Here is a 25,043-nt window from a genome sequence, read left to right on the forward strand (position 1 = left end):
CTAAAGTCATGAACTAGAGAGAAGCTGGGACTCTGGGTCCAAATCTGCTTCCCCTTGCATGCCTGCCATATTCTTCACTTTCTGCTGCTCTCATCCACATCATACCCTTGGTTAAAATATTTGACTTATGAATTCCTCATTATTGGAATTATTCCAGCAGAAGCTGAATAACTTTCTTTTGAGATTATGGCAGAAGGCATGTCCATGTTGAGTGGAAGGCAAATTACATTAAGTTATATATTTGGCCTATTCTAAATGTAAGATATTATGATTTTATCAGTTTAGGCTCCCATATACACAAGGATTGCCTTCCATTTCACTTTCTCACTGTCTCTGTTAACCCACATTGATTTCTTTCTTATCTATATCCCAGTCCTTCATCTTTTGTGTGGAGTCAATCAGTAGGTCTTATTGGCTATACCTCCCGAAAGCCTCTAAAGAATAATACTAGTTTTCTCCTAATATTTGTAGAGCTGTAGAAAAGATAATGAAAGCATGAGCTCTTTAACCTATGGATAAATATTGATAGAAGTGCATCACAATTAAAAGCAGAGACTTTGGAGTTCAACTTCAGCTCTAATCTCGTTCCCAACTTTACTAGCTATGTCACCTTGGAAAAATTACTCTCTGAGGCTTTTTCTCCAACTATAAAGGGGAACCTAATTTTAAACAACGTTACTGGGTTGTTTGGTTAAGTAACTGGTATCTATAAAGCACTTTCTATTTCTATTAATGTGAATGCCAACCACAAATGCTTAATAAAAAGTAGTTACTGATGTAAGCAGTAATAAATACAACACTCGTATGACTTTTTTAATTTACAAAATTCATTCACCTACATTTTCTTACCTAATGTTCACAAAAATCCTGAAAGGTGGATAATATCCCCATTTTAGAGATAGGTACACCAAAGAAAAGAGAGATGGTAATGCTTCCTCAAGTAGGATTATGTAGAGGTCTTTCCAATAGGAAGTGAATGCCCAGTCCCTGGAAGTTCTAGCAAAGCTACCCTGCTACCTATTGTAAGAAATGTAGCAGAGATCCCAGCTTTTGGAAGGGTGCCTGATTTGGTGATTTCTGAGATTGCATACTTGGTCATTTTTTCACACATACTATATATATATATATATATATATATATATATATATATAGTGGCATATATATATAGTATGTGTGTGTGTGTGTGTGTGTGTGTATTTTATTGGAAACTGTTCAATGATCTGGGGATACAACATAAACAAACAAGCAAAAACCAACCAAACAAAAAAACTTCAAGCAGACAAAAATCCCTGCCTAGAAGTATACGCATATAGAAGTATGTATAAAATAGATAATATATAAAATACAAAAATATGAAAATATATAACTTGATTTTCGTTTTTTTGCACATACTCTCCATCTACGTACCCATTAACTCCCACCACCTCTCCGAGACCTCTCCCCACCCTAAAAGTATTGGGAACTAGACTACTCTGTTTCAGTTTGTATGCCACACTCCTCAAGGGTCAAGGTTTATTGGAAGCTCCCAGTCCAGAGAAGCCGGCGGGGCCTTGGAAGTTTCCGAAGGTGGAAGGAGAGACCGCGGAACTAGTGTTCCGGGAGTTACGGTTCTCGGTGGGAAGCCAATTCTGAGGACCGGTAGTGGAAGGCTCCCAAGCTAGTTTCCGGCCACCTCAGCGGGAAGCGCAGACGCAAGCTGCTGGGTCTTCAGCAACTAAGCTAGAGGTATAACTGTTGTCGCGGCAGAGGAAGTCAGGAGAACGTCTCCGGCCACCCCGGCCAGTGTTGGGTCCCTGTAGCCTGTGAAGATGGTGTTGCTTACGATGATCGCCCGTGTGGCGGACGGACTCCCGCTGGCCGCTTCGATGCAGGAGGACGAACAGGTGAGCTCCGAGATCCCCGCGACCCCAAGTGCCTGCCGGAGCTCTGCTGTCAGTACCGGATTTCTTCTTAGAACCCAGGAGACCCTTGCACCCTCGACCCCTCTGAATTGCTTTTATCCTTTGACAGTGGAGGGACGACTTGTGAAAAAGAACTCTCTCCTGACGGAGGAGGTTTATTTTTGTCTTACCTGTTTCTCTACAGAAAGACGCGCGGTGTAGGGATGGTTTCGGTCGATTGTGATCACCCAGTGCTGGGTTAACTCTTAGAGACTTTGTTAAAATTCGGGGTTTCTAATTTTCTGCTGCTATCAAGGCTGACAGGTCCTGGGAAAATCAGCTCCTAAGTTCTTCAAGCTCTTCTGTGGCACTTGATCCTTGACCTATCTTGATGACATCTTTTGAAAGTGGGTGAGAGAATATTGCCACATGTAGACACCTGTTTGAAGTTCAGTACAGTACTTTCAAGGTTATGCCCAATTCCAACCTCCTCCAATAAGCCTTACTAAATTTCTACTGTTGAAATTATAACTCCTGTGTTATAGTCCTGTAATGCCTTGTACTTTTTATTTTACTATTTTCCTTTGTCTTTCAATAATTTGAGTTTCCTAGGAGGCAGTAGACAGATCTTAATCATCTTTGTGTTTCTCATAGCTTTTACAACAGCAGTTTTATGCTAGCACAAGTGCTCAAAAGTGTATTGATTTGATGAAAAAAACAACCACCACCCCAGATATCTTGATAAGAAGCTGCTTTGTGCCTTACAATCACAAGGGAAATTTCTTGTGTGAGACTGGTTTCTGGAACAAGGTTGGGCAGTCTCTGAAGAAGGGAGGCTGAGAATGAAAATTATGTAACTTATTTCAGGTGAACAATTTTCTTTCACTTTCTCATTCACCCTAAGTAGTTGAAAAACAAAACCAAACTCAAGCCTAAAAAAAGTGACTTCTAGAAAAATTATTTTGTACGTATCTCTTCTTAGGCTTTTCATTCATACATTGTTGAAAAAAACATTATTAAACACATAAATTGTGTCAAGCGTGGTGATAATACACTTAGTTAGAGGACACAGTCACTATTTTCATGGAGTTTACAGTTAATGGGAAACGCAGAAAACTAATGCATCTCCATCCACTACTGTGGAACAGGAAGAAGGCTCTGTGGCTGTTTTACTTACAGAAAGGTAAAGTTCAAAGGCTCTTTTACCTCACTCCTTTACCTTACAGAAAAGGTATCTAGTTTGGTTTGGGGAGACCAGAAGTCCTCCCGAAATAAATGACTTCTAAGCTGACAGTATTGTCTAATAATAAGGAAAACTTCTATTTGGTTATACATCTTTTTATTTATTTTTATTTATTTATTTATTTTAAAGATTTTCTTTATTCATTTGACAGAGAGAGAGATCACAAGTAGACCAAGCAGCAGGCGGGAGCAGGAGGGTGGGGGAGAGCGGGAAGCAGGCTCCCTGCTGAGCAGAGAGCCTGATGTGGATTGAGCCGGACCCTGAGATCATGACCTGAGCTGAAGGCAGAGGCTTAACCCACTAAGCCACTCAGGTACCCGGTTATATACCTTTTTAGGTTTGACTTGGAAATCTGTTTATTTTCACATGTAGGAGAATAGTGATACTGATCATGACGTTGCAGGTCATGCTAAGTGAAATATTTTCTATTCATTGGACAAAACAAAGTCTAATCATTATAGTATGCCCTTAATTTTCAATTGTGAAATACTTTTCTCCCAATTTGTTAAGAATTTTCTTGGACCACTCTACAGAAGGAGTGGAATTATTAAAATAAATGTAGGAATATGACTTGACAAGGGAGATAGTGTGCGAAAATTCTCGTTGAAGGATATGTACATAGTTTGGGAAAGGGTTTTCCCAGGGAGAAGTCTGGTCGGTTTATTGCATTAAATTTCAATGTGGGCAAGGAATGCAGTGAATTGAAAGGCTATTTGATATTAGTAGTTCCTTAATCTCTGCCTGATACTTTACTGAAAAAAATAATTGAGATATTGTGTGTGTGTGTTTTTTTTAAAGATTTTATATATTAGTGCTTTGGGGTACACTCACAAGTGGGGGAAGGGCCAGAGGGAGAGAATCCCAAGCCACCTCTGCATGGGGCTTGGGGCTCCATCCCACAACCCGAGGTCACCGCCCCAGCCAAAATCAAGAACTGAAATCAAGAGTTGGTCACTCATCTGATTGAGCCACCCAGGCACCCCTATTGTGTGTTTCTTAATTTAATTCCGAAATAGTTGTTGGTTTACTGAGATGGGTTACTCTGTTTAATTGACAAGGAAAGAAGTTTTCCACAAAAATATTTTTGTGATGGCAGTTCCATAATTATTTCCATTAGGAATTTGGACTTTGAGGGCTCCTGGTGGCTCAGTTGGTTAAGTATCTGCCTTCGTCTCAGGTCATGGTCTTGGGGTCCTAGGGTCGAGTCCTGCATCAGGCTCCCTGAACCGTGGGGAGCCTGCTTCTCCCTCTGCCTCTTCTTCTCTCTCTGTCTCTCATGAATAAATAAAATCTTTTAAAAAAAAAAAAAAAAGGTATTTGGTCTTTGGATAGTAGAGTCTTTCCTAAACTTTTAATATCTATAAAAATATGAATCCTAGATTCTTTTTATTATGATAATAGTATACAGAACATTTATAGAATACCTGCTACGTGCCAAGCATTGTGCTAAAGCCTGTCAGGGATACGATTTCATTCAATCTTCATACCAATCATATTAGGATAGTTAGTATGTTTATTATTCCCTTTTATAGTTAGGCATCTCCCAACTTAGAGATGATAGGTTTTTTTGTAGGAGTCAGGTAGCTAATAAATAGCATAATGGTATTTTTCATCAGTTTCTTAATGTCTGCATTGTTGATATTTCAGATCAGATGATTCTTTGTTGTGGGAACAGGTCTTCTGCATTGTAGGAGGTCTGCTAATACCCCTGGCCTCTACATCTTCAATGGCAGGAGCACTACCATCACCACCACCCTCCAGTTGTGTAATACTCTCAGACATTGCCAGGTGCAGTTGGCAGAATCACCCATGGTTAAGAACCACTGATTTTTCATCAGTAACTGTCTGACTCTAGAGTAGAGCCTTAGTGCGTAACTGGTACACTTTACTGCCTTGTTCTGAAAACAAACAAACAAAAAACATTTTTAATCATATATTTACTTCTTAGGAGTCCAGAAATAACTTTTTAAGAAATGGATATTTCAGCCAAATAGTTTTATAGTTAAGTACCTTAATTTTGTTCAGTCCAGATAATTCAGTGCACTTTTTCAATTATTTATACTGATCATTGATATCCTATGTTAGGTGGTTAGTAGATGCTAGTTCTGTACAAACTGCCTTTCTACTGGAGTTGAACATTTATTCAATATTATTCAACAATATTATTATTGTTATTGTTATTATATATTAAATAATGTATTATTCAACAATAATACAATAGAGATTCAAATTTAAAAAATAATTTAGGCAGAACATCTCATGCACTCTTTCCTCTGCTTAGCTGCTTAGTTAGGTGGGGTGGTAGAGAAATGAACTTTTTAAGTCTAGATTCTGATACTCTGTTTCTTTTTTTGTATCTTTCTGGTATGTTTCTCTTTTCGATGTTTGTTTCTTCATCTACCTTTCTGCTCTACCTCAAAATGAAGGCTGTTCGCTTTTCTTTCAATTTGCCCCAGTTCTGGAGACTTGAAGAAGGTGTTTATCTAACCAAGTATTCTACAGGGAGCATCAAAAAAGCAGATAGTCTGTTGTACATTTAAACTGCCACACACACCCCAATTACTGAGGGTTCATTAGTCATCTTACTGTAATTGCTTTTAGAGGAAAATGGTTGGTTCTTGGTGCTTCTGGCCTTTGACCAGCTGAGTTCAATAGGAATTTAAAAATGATAAGAGCTTAGCTAAACATTCTTGTAAAGACAAAAGGTGGCATTTGATATAATTGTTCACCAGACCTAGGTGATAGCAATAAGAGGTATAGTTATATGGTATATTTCTACTTTGTACCTTTCATATTATATATGGAACCAAATCTAAATATGCTATTGGATGACCTCGAATTAGTTTCAGGATTTGTCCAGACATTCACATCCAATTCATTATTGGATTGCTAACACATCTTTCCATTATACTTTATACAACGTTCATCAAGTTGTTCTAGATGAAATGGAAAACAGAATGAGAATATCTAATCTAACTGTTTTTTGGTAGTCTAATGGCTATGGGCCCTTTGTGACTTTAATCTTAAAAGCAAACTGAGGGTCTGTCTGTACAGTAGTGAATGTATTGTTTTGTGAGATCTAGATCAGAGCTGCCACAGTTTCTTGAGCATTTCTTGTGAATTAGATTTAATATGAAATAGTAAGATCACCCAGAAGGTGAATCTGTTATCACCAAAGCAATATTAATTGTAGAGGTGGTATAGCATGCTTAGGAACAGGGACTCCAGAACTAGACTGTCTGGGTTCAAGTTCTTGCCCCTCCCCTTATTGGCTCCTAGTCCTTGAGCAAGTTTTACTTCGTATGCAGAAAATGGGCATAGTGGTTTAAATCACCTCATACGTAGCTGTAAAGATAATTTACGTTAAATTATGTAAAGTGTTCAGAACAGTGTTTGGCAGAAAGTGAGTGCTTTCATTTAATTTTATTAATTTGCCTATTTCTGAAAAATCTTTTCTGGTTTCGTTTTGCCTTTCTGAAAGTTCACATTGGAACTGTACATATTTGTGGGTACAAATATGCAATAAACAGGAATGGGCAAATGAATAATTCCCCATTACAAAACTTGTCTGTGCTCATTGTAGATAATTCAGTAAATACGTATAAACAAAAGGACCAAAATGTTAATGGTGATTATTACCAAAATCCCTACTTAAATTATACCCATTTTAATGTATAATCTTAATCTTTGTGTATGTGTGTAAAATTAATAATGGGTAATACTGTAAGACTTTCACCTATTTTTTTCACTTAGTTTGTAGTGAATATCTTCTCATATCATTATATATTATACAACATTTTAATGGCTGTATAGCATTCCTATATATAAAGATACCATATGTTATTTAACCAATTTCCTATCTATAACTGAACATTTTTTATTTTTATATGCATTTGTAGTTATTTTTAAAGATATGGTGTGTACATATATTTTCAAATACAGAATTGTTAGATAAAACAATATGCAAAATTTTATAATTTCTAATACATATCACAAAAATGACTATCAGAAAGATTGTGCCAGCATTGTGTTCTCGGCGATGGTGATGCAAATGGAACCAGTACTGTAAAATGTTGGTTGGCATGCCATAATCTCTCTGTAAACTTAGTGTCGTGCATTGGCAATCACTGCTTTGTTCATTGAAAGTCCCTGAAACTGTAGCTTGCTTTTGGACATAGCTTCTTGTAGTCCATACAGTTATTAGTTTCTTTTCTCTTAGGTTGCAGTAGTGTTTACAATGCTTCTTATAAAGTCAAAGGATTTGTACCAGTCTTTGACAGTTCTTTTTTCCCATTTATTTCTTCAACTCGTTCCTTTAATGTGCTCACATGCCTTTAGCTGTCAAAAAAGAGTTTTACTTAACCTCTGTGGTTGCGGTTGTTTATTTTTTTTAAACATCTTTTATTTATTTATTAGATAGAGAGTACAGGCAGGGGTAGTGGGAGAGGGAGAAACAGGCTCCCCGCTGAGCAGCAAGCCCTGTGTAGGGCTTGATTCCAGAACTCCGGGATCATAACCTGACCCAAAGGCAGACACTGAATTGACTGAGCCACCCAGGTGCCCGCAGTTGTGGCTATTTTTAAAATACCAATTTCTGGGGCACTCGTTAAGCGTCTGCCTTCGGCTCAGGTCATGATCTCAGGGTCCTGGGATCGAGCCCCACATTGGGCTCCCTGCTCAGCGGGAAGACTGCTTCTCTCTCTCCCTCTCTCACTCCCCCTGCTTGTGTTCCCTCTCTCGCGGTCTCTCTCTGTCAAACAAATAAAATCTTTAAAAAAATAAAATACCAATTTCTGAGTTTCACCTCTGCAATACTGATTTAATTGGTTTGGGGTAGGGGAAGATAGGGCTTGAGTAGTTTTGGTACAACACCCAGGTGATTTTAGTGTAAAGCCAAGGTTGGAAAATCATTGATCAATGTTGATATTATTTCTTGGCACTTTAGTAATATTTCCAACTTTATTTGCATCCCTTTCTGTCTAATGTAGGGTCAGATCTCTTCCAAACGCCACATATATAATGGCACTGGTGAAGCAAGCAAATTGGCTAGTACCATTCAAATTTAGGATGTGGGATATTGTGCATTAGTTCAAAGCATGTGATAGTATTCACTCTCCTTTGCTAGCTGACCAGTCATGAAAAAAAGTATATGCAATACAGGTTAATATAATTACATTAATATAGATTATAATGTTAATTATTGTTAATATGTAAATATACACATATGTACATATATATGTTAATATAGAAATATTTCTCAAGTGAAGAGTATTTTTTTTTAAGATTTTATTTATTTATTTGACAGACAGAGATCACAGGTAGGCAGAGAGGCAAGCAGAGAGAGAGGAGGAAGCAGGCTCCCTGCTGACCCTGGGATCATGATCTGAACTGAAGGCAGAGGCTTTAACCCACTGAGCCACCCAGGTGCCCCATCAAGTGAAAAGTATTATAACAAATCATTGCAGTACTAAACAAGATAAATCTACAAATAGATAACTTCTAGTGGCGTCTGCCTAACTCTCCTGGTTCACTTCATGCTTATTTACTTCCTTATTCATACTGAAATTTCCAGTTCATTATTTTATTTTAGATTTTATTTATTTATTTGAGAGAGACCGTGCATGAGAGAGCACTAGGGAGAGGCAGAGAGCATGAGTGAGGGGAGAGGCAGACTCCCTGCTGAGCAGGGAGCTGGATGCAGGGCTCTATCCCAGGACCCTGGGATCATGACCTGAGCTGAAGGTAGACACTTAACGACTGACCTGCCCAGACGCCCTCATTTTAAATATAGCTTAGAATCCGCTACTTGTACGTTTGCTTATCTGCCGCTTTAATAATTTTATCATTGCTTCCTTGTTTTTATTCTTAACTGAGTGGTTCACTATCTAGAATTTCTGGGTTTCAATTTGTATTTTCTAAAAGTTAGACCTTGGATCCAATCTACAGATCTTTTGAGGAAGAACCTCAAATAAATGCTTTTTTAAGGTAAACATTTAGTTACTAAACATCTATCAAGGATATACTGTGTTCTAGTGTTCAAAATAAGTAATCTAAAATAAAAAAATTCCTTTCTATCAAATGGCAAAAGCCCCCTCTCACCCCCCCCATGCTGTATGTGGATGCATAAATAATGTATATTTGCTTTTCATTTCCTTCTTTCCTGTTTGGAACTAATTGGTTAGTGAAGTATGATGTTCTCCTTTTGAGATGACACTACTATTTTCCTCATTAGGCTCTTTTCCTTTTTTTAAAAAATTATTAAACTATTTAAAAATTGTTCAAGAAAATATTGCCTGTAATTCTATCATCTGAATATTGTTACTTTCATTTTGTATGCATATGTCCCTTGCTGTTCAAACTCAGAAACCAAAGAGATTTACTCAGTAAAGAATATTTGACTTTTCAGTCTCGGTCCTTACTCTTGCTCATTTTTACCCAGTTGCATTATAGTGTTTCTAGTAATTTGCAGTTACGGGTGCATACATTTAGTTTTACTTAAATGTTCAATACTGTAACACTTTGTGGAAGATTTTGCTTCGATATTCCAAGTAAAAATGAGATTCATCAGTCTGTTTTTCCTAGGACTTTCCCAGGTATAGAAAATTTCGTCCAGTTATGTGCCAGTAAGTGTGCAAGTGAAATGAGTTAGGAGGAGACCACTGACCTAATAGTGGAAAAAACACTTGATTGAAAGTTAAAAGTGCCTTAAAGACAGTCGAGAAGTACAGTTTGGTTCTTGGCAAATAGTGTGATTTTCTTGAACAACTAGGGGGTTTGGTCTTCCTTTTTGCTCTAACAGTAGGCCATTTTTCTTTTGTTAAAAATGAATCTTACTAACCTTTAGTTAAAGACCTTATTTACGGGGCGCCTGGGTGGCTCAGTGGGTTAAGCCGCTGCCTTCGGCTCAGGTCATGATCTCGGAGTCCTGGGATCGAGCCCCGCATCGGGCTCTCTGCTCAGCAGGGATCCTGCTTCCTCCTCTCTCTCTCTGCCTGCCTCTCTGCCTGCTTGTGATCTCTCTGTCAAATAAATAAATAAAATCTTTAAAAAAAAAAAAAAAAGACCTTATTTACATTGTGTCCTCATAGTATGATGCTGCTGACTAATTGTTTTGGTGTTTTTGTGTGTGGAAAATTCTTAAATGAAGGTGTCTTATTTCAGTCTGGCCGGGATCTTCAACAGTACCAGAGTCAGGCTAAGCAACTCTTTCGCAAGTTGAATGAACAGTCCCCTACTAGATGTACTTTGGAAGCCGGTGCCATGACTTTCCAGTGAGTATAATCCCATTTCTTTGTGATCATTTAAGTATGAGATGCAGTAGATATAAGTAACACCTGATACGAGTGGTAATAACTATTTAAAAGTAAAGAAAATTTAAAAAATACATTCTCTTCATGGAAGCAACTTCCCTGGCTCCAGTTCTGCAAGACAGAGATCTTGGTTTGTTTATTAAATTTGTATACAATAAATGAACCTTTACCCTGTGTTTAATGAGTGCTGTACCCATCGTGCAATAATAGATAATTTTTTGCTTTAGCAGCTTCTTAAAGCCAACATTTACTAACAACACAACCTTGAACAACTCACATACTTCTCTAGGCTCCGTTACCTCTATAAAAAATAGGGAACATGGTCCTAGTTTTGTGAGGGTAATTTAAGAGCATCTCAGTCTATGGTTATATAGGCAGTGCATATAGCCAAAAGAGGGATCAAAAGGACTTTATTGAATTGCAAATTATCTACAAATAATTGGTATTAAATGTTTAATACATGTCAAGTTTGAGGGTGATAAAACAGGAAAGATTTTTTAAAAAGAGGACAAGACGATCAAAGGAAAATAAAATAGGATTAGCTAAGTAATCCTTGCTATTTTAGGAACTCAGAAGCTAAGACAATAGAGACCTGTGAGGGACCTGCTGTTTAACTTGAAAGGGAAAAAAAAAAGATCTCCACCCATTAGAAACAAACAAACAAGTATACAAAACCAAAATGAAAACAAACCCTGGTTTATTGGTTAAGAAAGTAGTAGATATTAAGTTTTTATATTAAGTTTTTTTTTTTTCATTTTACATTTTATTTATTTATTTATTTATTTATTGGTGCAGCAAAGCCACGTTTATTAAGTGAAAGTAAAGTTCATTGAATGATAGAGTACAAAGCTCCCAAAGAGGCTGGGGACTCCAAAGGTTTGCCTGGATGTTAACTTTTATAAGCTATTAATTTGTGTAGTATATGAAATACTTTCTACAAATCCAGTTTACAACATCAAAAAAATAAATATAGGAGCCGAATTATATATAGCATTTTTTTTTATATATAGCATTTTTATCTCTACCATGGGTTAAGAACATTTTCTTCTATATGGTTCCTTTAGTAACTTTATAATCTCTTCTCATCCATAATTTCCATCTAAGAGCTATTTATTAAAGATTATCCTTTGACAGACCACATGTTAAGTTCTGCCTTTGATGTCCATAACTTTTATGAGCTTGTCTTATTAGCAGAGAGAAACATATGTGCAGACAACTAAACTATGATACCATAGGGCAAGAAGTGCTGTAATTCAGGTATAAATGAAATGCTTTGGAACTAGAAAGAAATTCCCATTTGTAGGGAGTAAGTTTTGAGGAAAGGGGATAGAAAGAGGGAGAATACAGAGAAATTTCATGGAAAAAATTACAGTAGAATCGAGCATATGAAAATGAACAAGGTTTTTCCAGGTACATAAAAGGGTATTACAATTAGAAATATATATTTATCTATAAGCAGAAGTCCATGAGGATGTAAAAGAACCCAAGTTTGGAGACCAGTCTATACCTGTTTTGGAGCCACAAGTATTATATCAAAGAGTATGATTTTATTTTGTAGGTGTTAGGGAATCCTGAGTGTTTTTAAGCAGAGTAATAGGTCATATTTACTCTTTTAGAATAAAATTGGTAGTTTATTTTTTTTTAAGATTTTATTTATTTATTTGACAGAGAAAGATAGAGTGAAAGAGAGAACATAACGGGGAATGAGAGAGAGAGAAGCAGATTCCCCTGCTGAGTAGGGAGCCCTATGCAGGGCTCGATCCCAGGTTCCTGGGATCATGACCCAAATCGAAGGCAGACTCTTAACGACTGAGCCACCCACGCGCCCCAGGAATAAAACTGGTAGTTTAGAAGATGGTCTAGATTGAAGGCAAGGAGAGCAGTTGATTCGGATGCCCAAGCAAGAGATAGAACAGCAGTATCATCATCATCATCATCATCATCATCATCATCATCATCATCATCATTTTAAGGGGCCTGAGAGATCATATGATACACTGTAAACTGCTCTGTGGAGTCCCAGGATGCATTAGGAGCCACATAGTAAGAGTAGGGATAGGGGTATATATAATACTTTGTGCCCTTATACTCCTACTTAAACTAATGACCTTCTGATTTTATTTAATGTACTTGGTCCTCTGAATATAATTATTGCTGAAATAAAGAGCACTTGGCTGGAAAGACATTTGAAATCACTGAGTGACCTGACCCCTTTCCAAGACATCTCAGACATGTAGTCATATAGCTCCTTCCAGAGTGCCAGGGAGCTAAGAGGAAGTCACTTCTGTTACTAAGTAGTTTCTGATACTGGATAGTTTATACAGAGTTCTATCCTGGGAATTAGGGAATATTATTTGTTGTAAGGTCATTATCTGTATCCAGTAAACTCTGTGGCATTAGCTTCCAACTTCTAAGTATCCACTAAAATTTCCAGTCCACTGTTCTTAAAACTGGAAGGAGTTTAAATATGTATATACTCATTTCCATACATAATCAAAAGGTAGATGGAGTCACAACTCTGAGTTTTTAAGAAAAAGTCTTAGGTATTAAAATATTTTTGCTGAATTATATAATAATAAACATTTAAATATTCCTTTTTGGAATATGATTCTAATATTAAGATGATGTTTCCTTTTTGATTCCAAGGATTTGTGGTTTGAAATTGGTTTTCTGATTTAGCTAGCCTCAAAGGGCTTAGGCTAGAATATTTTCAAAAGTTTTTAAGGCACTGAGAGTCTGCTTCAAGTTGTTGGATGTATTGTTATTCTATAGACAACTTTTTCTTGTTGCTTTTTGTTTTTTTTGTATTTTTTTGTCTCTCCAGCTACATTATTGAGCAGGGAGTTTGTTATTTGGTTTTGTGTGAAGCTGCCTTCCCTAAGAAATTGGCTTTTGCCTACCTAGAAGATTTGCACTCAGAGTTTGATGAACAGCATGGGAAGAAGGTGCCCACTGTGTCTAGGCCCTATTCCTTTATTGAGTTTGGTAAGTTTTTTGCTCTTCATCTCTATATCAAGAGAGCAAACAATATGGAGAAGCTGTTTGTTACATTGATAATAATTCTGACACATTTTTTTCTGATGTTTACTTACTGAAGGGTTGAGTTCTGTCTTTTCTATTCCATCTCTTTTTGTCCTTTTGAATGAATGAAACTTCTTCTTAGTAATTTTCTCTGGTCTTTTGATCTTTTTCTTAGAACTTGTTGCCCTTTGCCCTTTTTTGTGATTTGGTTTGATTCATCATCAGAATTGTGTCCAAAGATCTACTTGACTGGTGTATAGTAGTTGAGTTCTCCCTGCCCCCAGTAAGGTTCATTTCCTGGAAATCAAAACTTGGAAATCAGAAAGAAGATGGTTCTTTCAGATCCTCTAATTAAAAAGAAAAAAAAAATAGCTGGAAGAGGTATGGTGCTGGGGAGAGAGAACATTTATTACATGCAGAAATAGTGAGTGTGGATGTCCATGTAAAATAATTACAGAAAGATTCATCACCAGTTAAATATCTGATGGCAATAAATCAAAGGAAATGTCTTGAGTACCCTAAGTGGTGGAAGTGAGAATAAGTGTATGACTAGACTACATTATTGGTATTTTTAGTTAAAACAGAAATTGGTTTTACTGTTTCCAAATTTCTGGAGTGTTATCAATTTGCTAGATGAATGGTTATCTTACTTTTAGAAATAAAGAAAATTTAGCAAAACATTCCGGTGTTTCATAACTACAAACGTTCCAAGTGCTAATTTTTATAATGTCTGGTTTTTCAAATTTTGTTTTGAAGATAAGGTCCAATAAACCCAAGGAAAAAAATAAAAATAGTGTATCAAGGTCACACAGGAAATAGTTGGTACACTCAAATTAGCTTAAAGGATTGAATACAAAGATGAATGGGTTATAGGCGAACCACAAAGTACAGTAACCTGAGATCAGTAATACAGTAATTGTTTTTATCCCTAAGCCTGAAGGGATAAGAGAAAGGAACAGTTTTTGGAACTTCAAAGGAAAAAATTTATAGAGAAGGCCAACTTGAGAGGAGCAATAACATCTGGTTGGAGGGATACTGCCAGGGTGACTTCTCAGGGAGAGATTGGGAATAAATACCCTAATGTCACTATCTGCTCTCATGCCTCACCCTTGGGAGTCCCCCATTGGCTGAACCTAACCAGAAGTACCAGGGCAAGGAGCCCACGATGTGGTCCATGCAGGTCAGCTTTCCGAGACAAAAGCATGGTGCAGAAAGGTGGAGAGGAGGTCTAAGGAGGCAAATGAGAGGTATCCAGCTCATGTAACTTATGATTTTTGCCCAAAGTTGAAAATAAAATCTTTGATAATAAGTTGTTCTTTTTACAGGTTTGAGAAATACAGACATAGGCTAGCCATGAATAAGATTGCAGTTTTGTAGTGGGATTTTGCTTTACCTGAAGTTTAAGAACAGAGGGAAATTAGAAATGTATGTTAAAGAAAATATTTTAAGACAGTGTTTTTCTCCCTTTTGATGATAGAATAACCTTTGCCATATTAGCCTGTAGTGATGCTAGATTGTTGCCAGGATCCTTTTCAGGGAATGTGAAGAATTAAGTAGTGAAACCCTACGGATCCTTGGACCATGTTTTGAAAATCTCTGCTTTCAGGAAAGGCTTACTACAGTGGGTCTTAATTTCTCTAAGGATCTTGAGAGCAGAGACTTCTCATTTAAAGGTGTACAGAGGACATTTCTCTTGATTGGTCATCTATCTGCATTTTATAAATGAAGAAATCAAAACTCAGATTCTGATGCTCACTCAAAAGCTTGCTTAGCCATGGACAATTGCAGATCCAGGACTACACTCAAAACTTCCTATTCCCTACAGTACTTTGATGGACAAAGTTGTTCATGTTCACTTCTCTTCATTATTCTAGACACCTACATTCAGAAAACCAAGAAGCTCTACATTGACAGCCGTGCTCGGAGAAACCTAGGCTCTATCAACACTGAATTGCAAGATGTGCAGAGGATCATGGTGGCCAATATTGAAGAAGTGTTACAACGGGGAGAAGCACTCTCAGGTATGTAAAGCATTAATAAGAGTCCTCCTATAGGCAAGGATAGCTTATTTTGGGATACTTTTTTTTGCTGTCAGATTCTGTCTAGCACTATTAAGAAATCACCTCTTAGAGACAGATTATAGTATAAGACTTCCAATATAATATTTTTCCCTAATATGATTAGTTTTTATTGAGTTGGAACAGTGTGATGTTCCATATCAGAAGCAATCACTGCTTCCAGTATATTTACAACATTAAATATTTACAGAAACACATAAGTTAAGGGAAATAAAAGAAGAATGAGAGGAAATTGTCAAAGATTTATTGCAGTGGTTTCCTGACTAGCCACTTTGGGAGACTTTGTTGCTGTCAGATCAAATGTCATAAAATGCCATGCATTCCTCTGCTGAAAAACTTAACATCTGTGACTACAAGATAAGATCTAGTCTTGTCTCAACTTACTTTTCTTTTCTTTTTTTTAATTTTTATTTATTTATTTTTAATTTCAGTGTTCCAGAATTCATTGTTTATGCACCACATCTAGTCCTCCATGCAATATGTGCCCTCCATAATACCCACCACCAGGCTTACCCAACCTCCCACCTCCCCTCCAAAACCCTAAGTTTGTTTCTCAGAGTCCACAGTCTCTCATGGTTCGTCTCCCTCTCCCAATTTTCCCCAACTCACTTCTCCTCTCCATCTCCCGCATGTCCTCCTTATGCTCCACAAATAAATGAAACCATATGATAATTGACTCTCTCTGCTTGACTTATTTCACTCAGCATAATCTCTTCCAGTCCCGTCCATGTCGATACAAAAGTTGGGTATTCATCCTTTCTAATGGAGGCATAATACTCCATAGTGTATATGGACCCCATCTTCCTTACCCATTCATCCATTGAAGGGCATCTTGATTCTTTCCACAGTTTGGCGACTATGGCCATTGCTGCTATGAACATTGAGGTACAGATGGCCCTTCTTTTCACTACATTTGTATCTTTGGGGTAAATACCCAGTAGTACAATTGCAGGGTTATAGGGAAGCTCTATTTTTAATTTCTTAAGGAATCTCCACCCTGTTTTCCAAAGTGGCTGCACCAACTTGCATTCCCACCAATAGTGTAAGAGGTTTCCCCTTTCTCTACATCTTCCCCAACACTTGTTGTTTACTGTCTTGTTAATTTTGGCCATTCTAACTGGTGTAAGGTGGTATTGCAATGTGGATTTTTTTTTTTTAAGATTTTTATTTATTTATTTGACAGAGATCACAAGTAGGCAGAGAGAGAGATGGGGAAGCAAGCTCCCTGGTGAGCAGAGAGCCAGATGTGGGGCTCGATCCCAGGACCCTGGGATCACGACTGAGCCTAAGGCAGAGACTTTAACCCACTGAGCCACCCAGGCACCCCTCAATGTCGTTTTGATTTGAATCTCCCTGATGGCTAGTGATGATGAACATTTTTTCATGTGTCTGTTAGCCATTTCTGTGTCTTCTTTGGAGAAGTGTCTGTTCATGTCTTCTGCCCATTTTTTGACATGATTATCTGTTTTGTATGTGTTGAGTTTGAGAAGTTCTTTATAGATCTTGGATATCAGCCCTTTGCCCGTACTGTCATTTGCGGAATATCTTCTCCCATTCTATGGGTTGCCTCTTTGTTTTGTTGACTGTTTCCTTTGCTGTGCAGAAGGTTTTGATCTTGATGAAGTCCCAAAAATTCATTTTCGCCTTTGTTTCCTTTGCCTTTGGAGACATATCTTGAAAGAAGTTGCTGTGGCCAATGTCGAAGAGGTTACTGCCTATGTTCTCCAGGATTCTGATGGGTTCCTGCCTCACGTTGAGGTCTTTTATCCATTTCAAGTTTACCTTTGTGTATGGTGTAAGAGAATGGTCAAGTTTTGTTCTTCTACACATAGCTGTCCAATTTTCCCAACACCATTTATTGTAGAGACTCTCTTTTTTCCACTGTATATTCTTTCTGTTTTGTTGAAGATTATTTGACCATAAAGTTGAGGGTCCATATCTGGGCTCTCTACTCTGTTCCACTGGTCTGTGTGTCTGTTTTTGTGCCAGTACTATGCTGTCTTGGTGATCACAGCTTTGTAGTAAAGCTTGAAATCAGGCAACATGATGCCCCCAGTTTTGTTTTTCTTTTTCAACATTTCCTTAGCAGTTCGGGGTCTCTCCTGGTTCCATACAAATTTTTAGGATTTTTTGCTCCAGCTCTTTGAAAAATGCCAGTGGATCAACTTACTTTTCATTTTTACTGCGTGCTTACCATATGCAAGGCATTTTGTTCTCTGTAATGGAAGATAAGGAGATTGCAAACTTCTCTCATGCTCTCTAATTCACAAATGTTCTGCCTCAGCCCGGTCAGCTTCCTCACCGTCCTGGACTTGTTCTTTTAAGATCCAGACGAGGACTACCTCTTCCAAGAAGCCTTCCCTGATTCTGATAGCCCACGTCACATTAATCTCTTTTGTCCTTTAAACTCTTAAGACACTTAGCTATGTAACAGTTTTTTAAGCACATATGGGTGTATGCACGTGTATGTATACCTGTGTACTTAACTAATTTGCCTTAAAATACATGTATATTTACCTAATGTTTAAATGTTACCTAAGTGTTTAACGTACTCTTTAAATGTAATATGTATGTATTTCATATCTATTTCATATACTTGGTTTATTTCTCTCACAGTAATGACCACAAATCATTGCCTAGTGAGTATTTCATGAACTCAGCCTTGTGATGTTATTCATGGGAAGATGTGTTTTCCTTTATTATGAACTGCAGATTGTAACCTTTATGGTAGTAGTCAGCAGTTGTTCTAGCAAATAGCTTCACACTCTTTAAACATCAAATTTTGGATGAGTGAGTCTGTAAATTTTCCTCATAACAGTCTTACTGTTTCTTCCTGGGATAAAATAGACCAGAACAGGAATTTTTCTTTATATCAAAATATACATATGGTCAGTTTATCAAAAGTGTAAAAAGATTCTCTTCTAGTGCTATGCTGATTGGAAAAGAAGACAGTTGACCTTTGAACAGCGTGGGGGTCAGGGACTCTGTATAGAACTTTTGACTTCCTAAAAACTTAACTACTAATAGCCAACTGTTGACTGGAAGCCCTCCCCTTAACATATACAGCCAGTTAACATGTTATTCTGTATAGTTACGCATATTATATACTATATTCTTACAAGTAAGTTAGAGAAAAGAAAATGTTGTTAAAATCATAAGAGAAAATACATCTATAGTATTCTATTAAAAAAATTCATGTATGGAAGTTGAGAGGCAATGTGGGGGGTTTAGAGGGTAGGAAAGGAATAAGTGAAACAAGATGGAATCAGGAGGGAGACAAACCATAAGAGACTCTTAATCTCACAAAAACAAACTGAGGGTTGCTGGAGGTAGGGGGATAGGGAGAGCATGTTTGGGTTATAGACATTGGGGAAGGTATGTGCTTTGGTGAGTGCTGTGAAGTGTGTAAATCTGGTGATTCACAGACCTGTACCCCTAGAGCTAATAATACATTATATGTTAATTAAAAAATTAAAAAATATTTTTAAAAATTCATGTATAAGTGGAATGTGCACAGTTCAAACCCATGTTGTTTAAGGGTCACCTGTACATTTCTAATATTAATAACTTCATCTGATTGGAAGGATAAGAAACATTGTCATTGTCACAAAGTAATTTATAGGTAGCATGAGGGAAGAGACATCAGTTGAACCCTTTGTGTTAGGCAATATGGTAGGGGGACTTTATTATTTTATTTATTTATTTTTATTTTTTAAAAGGTTTTATTTATTTATTTGTCAGGGACAGAGAACACAAGCAGGGGCAGAGGCAGGCACAGGGAGAAGCAAACTCCCTGCTGAGCAAGGAATGAGATGTGGGACTAGATCCTAGGACCCTGGGGTCATGACCTGAGGTGAAGACAGATGCTTAACTGAGCCACCCAGGCATCTCATGGGGCTTTATCTTTTTAAAGATTTTATTTATTTATTTGAAAGAGAAAGAGAATGAGAGTGTGAGCTGGGGGAGGGATAGATGGAGAGAGAGAGAGAATCTCAAGCAGATTTTACACTGAGCACAGAGCCTGACATGGGGCATATCCCATGACCCGGAGATCATGATCCAAGCCAAAATCAAGGAGTCAGATGCTTGACTGAGCCACCCAGGCACCCCACGGGGACTTTACATATATCTTACTTACGCTTTAGAGTAATCTCTTGTGAATTGGGTGGAATCAAACCAGTTTTACAGATAAAGAAGCAGATTCAGAAAAGTTAGGTACCTTGCTTTTAGTCACACTGCTAGTGCCTGGCAGAATTCATTGGCCTCTGCAGGTCCTTGTCCATCTTCAGTGTGTGATAGATTTAAATGGATATATAAACAATAAGAGCTGTTAAATGTAGCAGAAAGTAGATAATGTGAAGTGAACAGGGAAGACTTCTTGAATTTTGATAGACCAGGAAGAAGTGAAGAGTGATATTTTAAGAGGGAGGAAGAAAAAGCATATCTGAAAAGAGCATATCTGAAGGATAGTGAAAGGATTAGCCTACCTCAAAAAATGTTTTCTTTCTCTTTACTTCTTCATAATAAGAATCCATCTTTTATGTCTTCTTTCTCTAATTTTTTAAAAGATTTATTTGTTTATTTGAGAGAGGGAGAGAGAGGGCACGTGATGGAGAGGGGCAGAGGGAGAGGGAAGAGAGTCCCCAGTGGACTTTGTAGTGAGTGCAGACCCCACTGGGGGGCTTGACCCCAGGACCCTGAGATCACGAGAATTAGTTGCCCAACCATCTGTACCACCCAGGTGCTCCTCTAATTTTTTTTTTTTTTTAAGATTTATTTATCTTAGGGAGAGAGAGAGAGTGATCAGGGATGAGGGGCAGAGGGAGAGGGAGTCTTTTAGGGGGTAGCGGGCAGCAAAGCAAGGTTTATTGAGCAAGAGCAAAGTGATAGTACAAAGCTCCCAAGGAGGGAGGGGACCTAAAGGGATTGCCCAGGGAGAGAGGGTCTTAAGCAGACTTCCTGCTGACCATGGAGCTCAACATGGGGCTTAATTTCACAATCCAAGATCACAACCTGAGTCGAATCAAGAGTTGGATGCCTAACCACCTGCACCACCCAGGCAGCCCTCTTTCTAATTTTTGGTTTTAGAGCTAGTCTGCCTTGCATTTAAGACCGAAGTAGCTCCTGTGGGTTCTTTCAGCAATACAAAATTATGCCCATTTTTACTGCCTAAAATAGCTGTTTCTTTTAAGCCGTGGGTTTTGTTTTTTCATTTAGGTCTGTCATTTTATTAGACTGTAAGTTCCCCAAATAGAGGGGTCGTATATGTTGTGATCATCATTGTATCTTTCGGCACTTTGCTTGGTGCCTGTAACAAATATTTGCTCAGTGACTTCTCCCAGCAGTGGCTTTGTCTTTACAATATCATGTATTTCTAAATGTTCCTATGTAAAGGAATTCTTTCAACTATTGTTTATTTCATATGACTTAATATTGTTCTGTGGCCCAGTTATTCTCAGCAGATTTAAATTCATTTAGCAAATATTTATTTTTTGATCACTCACTATTGCCAGACTCTGTTTTGGGCACTGGGGATATAGCAGTAGACATAGTAGTTAAGAACTTCTATCTAGTGGAGTGTCCATTTTAGCAGACTGGCTGGAAAGATTCCCCACAGCATTGTCATGGTTATTTCTCATCTCCTAAATTTTCTTATGTGACTAAGTGTTTTTCTTACAGGACAAATTGCTAATTTAGAAGTGGCTATCATTCTTTTGTCATTAAGTAATAGCACATTTCTCAATCAACTCAGTCTCTATTAAGCAACTCCAAATATTCCAGAAGTATTCCCTAAGGAAGAACAAATTCATATTGCAAAATAGTTTTTTTTTTTTTCAAAAATTTAAAGAACTAAAATGATCAGAATTCATTTATATCACACTGAGAATTTGTTTGTATTGTTAAAATATGTCATGTATTTTAGCCCAGTCTCGTTGCTTCTCTAAGTGCTCAGGTAACAGTTATAGAAAGCAATTACATTATAAATGTCCTTTCTGAAAAACAAAACTTTGCAAAAGTTTCTAAAAAGCTTAATTTAGTAGGTATTGGTGGTTTTCCAGCACCTGTGATTATATTTTAGTTACAAGACAACTTTCCTGTGTCTGTTGAAATATAATTTCTAGTAGCATCATAATAGTTTTTACCGTGTAGAGAATCTTGGGAATTTGGTAGCAGCCACCGTTAAGATAATAGCTCAATACTCAGCTTCTGATTCATTGAATTTTCTGGTCACCTGAGTCTTATCTTACATGGATTATCATTTTTCAAGGTATGAGAGAATATGATTTAGACCATTAAAAAATGATGAAGATGTTTATCAACTAACACTTCTCAAAGGCTTATCATATCCAAGGATTATTTTCACTTTACAGCCATTCTCATGTACCTACAATCCTGTGGTACAGTTAGTGTTGTTATCCTCATTTTATAGATGATGAAACTGGGTCTTAGTAGAGACTAAGTGAATTGACCATTGTCCCATGGCTGGTGTAGCTGAGATTCGAACCAAAGGCTCTGAGACCAGAGCCAGTACTCTTAACCACCTCACGGTACAATCTCAAGAATTTGAACATAATTTAGTCTGGTAACTTTAAAGTGCAGTGTAGATTTTACAGTGAGTCAGGGTCATGGGTTAACCAGTATATGCACCCTAATCCTTAAAATAAAAACAATTTAAACTTCATGGTTGTTTGGTGTGGTCCCACTCGTTTAAGTTATTTTTATGCTTAATACATTAGACAGAATACTTCAGGGACTAATTACTGTTTTCCTTTTTTTCCTCTTTGACAGCATTGGATTCAAAGGCTAACAATCTGTCCAGTCTGTCCAAGAAATACCGCCAGGACGCGAAGTACTTGAACATGCGTTCCACTTATGCCAAACTTGCAGCAGTCGCTGTATTTTTCATCATGTTAATAGTGTATGTGCGATTCTGGTGGCTGTGAAGTAATGAATCCAGTCACTGGCAAGGGTGAACCTAGACCCCGGCAGGTGTATGTTTTCAGGAAGCTGAGCTCACAGAGATGTGTATTAGAATTCCAAGTGGAACTTCTGCCTCTAAAGAACTTGCAAGGAAAGACATGTCCTGAAAATGAAATGTTACACCTCATTTGATGAAGCTTACCCCTTTGTAGAAAGCCTCTTTTGGGGGCAGAGGCTTTCTCTGGGTGCTAGGCTGTATACATTAGGGAACAGTAGATTGTTTTATTTTGTTTTTTCCCTCCCAGTGTCTTTACATTTTTAAACAGCACTGAGTGGGGCATTTCCTTTCTCTAATGGAGTCATCAGTGACATCTGGCTTAGCCAACCTTTGCTAACAACAGGCTGAAATTCCTTCAGAGAAGGCAGCCCATTGGGAAGTTTTATGCCTCTATCTAATCAACATTCCTTTCATTGGTGACATTTGTGATTTTCAGTTTTTGATGGCCTTGTAAACAAGACTCCACTATGTGAAGGTTAATTGCTGTGCTACAAAGAGCTTGTCTGTTGGCCCCTATAGGAAGTTAACTTTTGTTGTTTTCCTTTTATGACATTTTGCTTATTGCACAACTGCTTTAGGGTTAAATGAATTATATTAAGATGCCTTGAAATTATATTATAGCACTCCTTGATTAAGAAGCTAAAGTGTTTTCTGTCATTTACTCCTTAAAAGACTTAAATTTAGTTTGGGACATTCTTAATTTTATCTGTCAGCATCCGGTTTATATTAATAGAAGATTAAGTACAGCATTCAGATAGCCAGAGTCCCCTGACTTAATGGGAAGAAAGGCCCAGCCTGTCACTACAGTTTTGTCTTGCCCCTTCTTTCTTTCTCCACTGTAGCTTTCCCCCCCTCTCTTTCCCTCCTGCTGACATTTACAAATTCCTCTGCACCCAGTAGTTTCATGTCCATAGGCATCCTCTCAGGATATTCTCAAATTTCAAAATGGAAAATGTTTAGCCATGTAGTTAGATTTAAATTTTTATAGAGCATCTACTCAAACTACTAAATACATTTATCTGAGAAAGTCTCTGAGAACAACACCTCATACCTACTTCAGTTTATGTAAATTCTCTGAGAATGTTCTAAAGATAGATAACTCATTTAAGTGGCTTCTATTAACAAATAAAAGTACCTGTGATTTTTCCCTTTTTTGCTCAGGGATGATGGGGATTTCCTTTTACCTTCTGAGGTAGAATTTTTTAAATGGGGAGAATAGACCTTTTAAATTATCACAAGGGTCTACAATATAACATAGAATTTACATATACTGCAAATATTTCTTTAAGTTGTACAAGAAAATGAGCCACCTTCTTACTTCTTAACATCTTTGGAGAGAACTTTAATGAGTAAACAATTTTATAACTAAGGGATCATCAAAGCTGCTGTCTTGATTCCTGGTAGAGAAAAAAAAGTTCTATTTCCTTAATAACAAAGCAAGGAGAAGTGGCTTATTTTGTTTCTAATAAATTTACAGAACTAGAATAACTTTTTTTCTTTCCCGTTTTGGACCTAAGTCTGCCAATTGGAGTATGTGCATGAAATATGAAGTTACTTTTTATAGAGAATAAGTGCTTTTAAGTCCCTACAAGGCCTGTCCCTAGAGTAATGATGTTGGTAATAAAAGCCTGAAAGTCTGAAAACCTTAGTGGTACCATAGGATTTGGTTCTTCTATAGGAGTGGAGAGTGGCAGCTCGTTGTTGAGAGTTGCATGCAGCAACCAAGTGGCCAGCAATGAAATAAATACTTCTAGAATGTTCCCTTCAGTGTGAAGTTTTGTTATATAGTTATTTTGTGTACATGAAGCTTTCTGGGTACATTTCTACCAAACTCACTGGGTTAATTAAAAAATGAGGATGGCGGCAGAATGATGAAGAAAGGAATGAGAAAGTGGTTTAATGTTAATGATGGTAGAAAAATGAGAACAAGACTGGCATGATGTGGCTCCCACTTCTGTTCTTTATGGGAGGTAGCGGAAAGATGTGACCAGATGAAATGTGTCCGCAACCAATGAGGCATGTAAAACAGAATGTGATAAATGCTATCTAGTGTTATTGGGGGCACATTAAGAAAGGACACCTAATTTACAAGGAGAATGAGGTATTCCAGACAGAGTCAATAGTTTGTGCAATATCATGAGTAAAAGAGTGAGACCCATACTGGGTATGGTAATTAGCTTGGTTCAGCCTAACTTACTGGGTAAGTTTGGGCAGTTGAGACTTGAGGAAGAAGAATCAGACTGGTAAGTTGTAATAAAAAACTTGTCTACCACGCTAAGGAGTTTAGGCCACACTAATGTCAGTGGCAAGAGATGGCATCAGATTTATGGTTTCAAATGATCATTCTGGCCAAAGTATAAAACATGTTTTAGGGATAAGCCTGAAAGTAGGGAGACAAAACTGAGGAGCCATCAGAAGTAGAATGAGGCATAGGAGGCAGGTTTTCAGCAATTTTCAAGAAAAGAGTTATCCCAGGTACCAAGTAAGTTTAGTATTGACAATGTTGGCTTTGTTTGGAGCTTATATCTCACA

At 37.5% G+C, this 25,043-nt stretch overlaps 1 protein-coding gene across 1 annotated transcript; it reads left to right on the forward strand.

Annotated features, from left to right (window-relative positions):
* Positions 1-1,663: 1,663 nt before the first annotated feature.
* SEC22B (SEC22 homolog B, vesicle trafficking protein) lies at positions 1,664-24,272 on the forward strand. Its single transcript, XM_032881297.1, has 5 exons — positions 1,664-1,883; positions 10,285-10,394; positions 13,258-13,418; positions 15,329-15,475; positions 22,322-24,272. The coding sequence occupies exons 1-5, from the start codon at positions 1,809-1,811 to the stop codon at positions 22,474-22,476; spliced, it is 648 nt and encodes a 215-aa protein (XP_032737188.1). The 5' UTR covers positions 1,664-1,808; the 3' UTR covers positions 22,477-24,272.
* Positions 24,273-25,043: the final 771 nt, after the last annotated feature.

This window comes from Lontra canadensis, unplaced genomic scaffold (assembly GCF_010015895.1).
Source record: "Lontra canadensis isolate GAN:19392208 unplaced genomic scaffold, GSC_riverotter_1.0 scaffold75, whole genome shotgun sequence".
NCBI classification, from domain to species: domain Eukaryota; kingdom Metazoa; phylum Chordata; class Mammalia; order Carnivora; family Mustelidae; genus Lontra; species Lontra canadensis.

Bases quoted from the DNA above. Each gene is read 5' to 3' on its own strand.
- SEC22B (XM_032881297.1), top strand. From the start codon at position 1,809: ATGGTGTTGCTTACGATGATCGCCCGTGTGGCGGACGGACTCCCGCTG. The intron at 1,884-10,284 runs GTGAGCTCCGAG...GTCTTATTTCAG, and splicing joins CGATGCAGGAGGACGAACAG to TCTGGCCGGGATCTTCAACA. The intron at 13,419-15,328 runs GTAAGTTTTTTG...TCATTATTCTAG, and splicing joins CTATTCCTTTATTGAGTTTG to ACACCTACATTCAGAAAACC.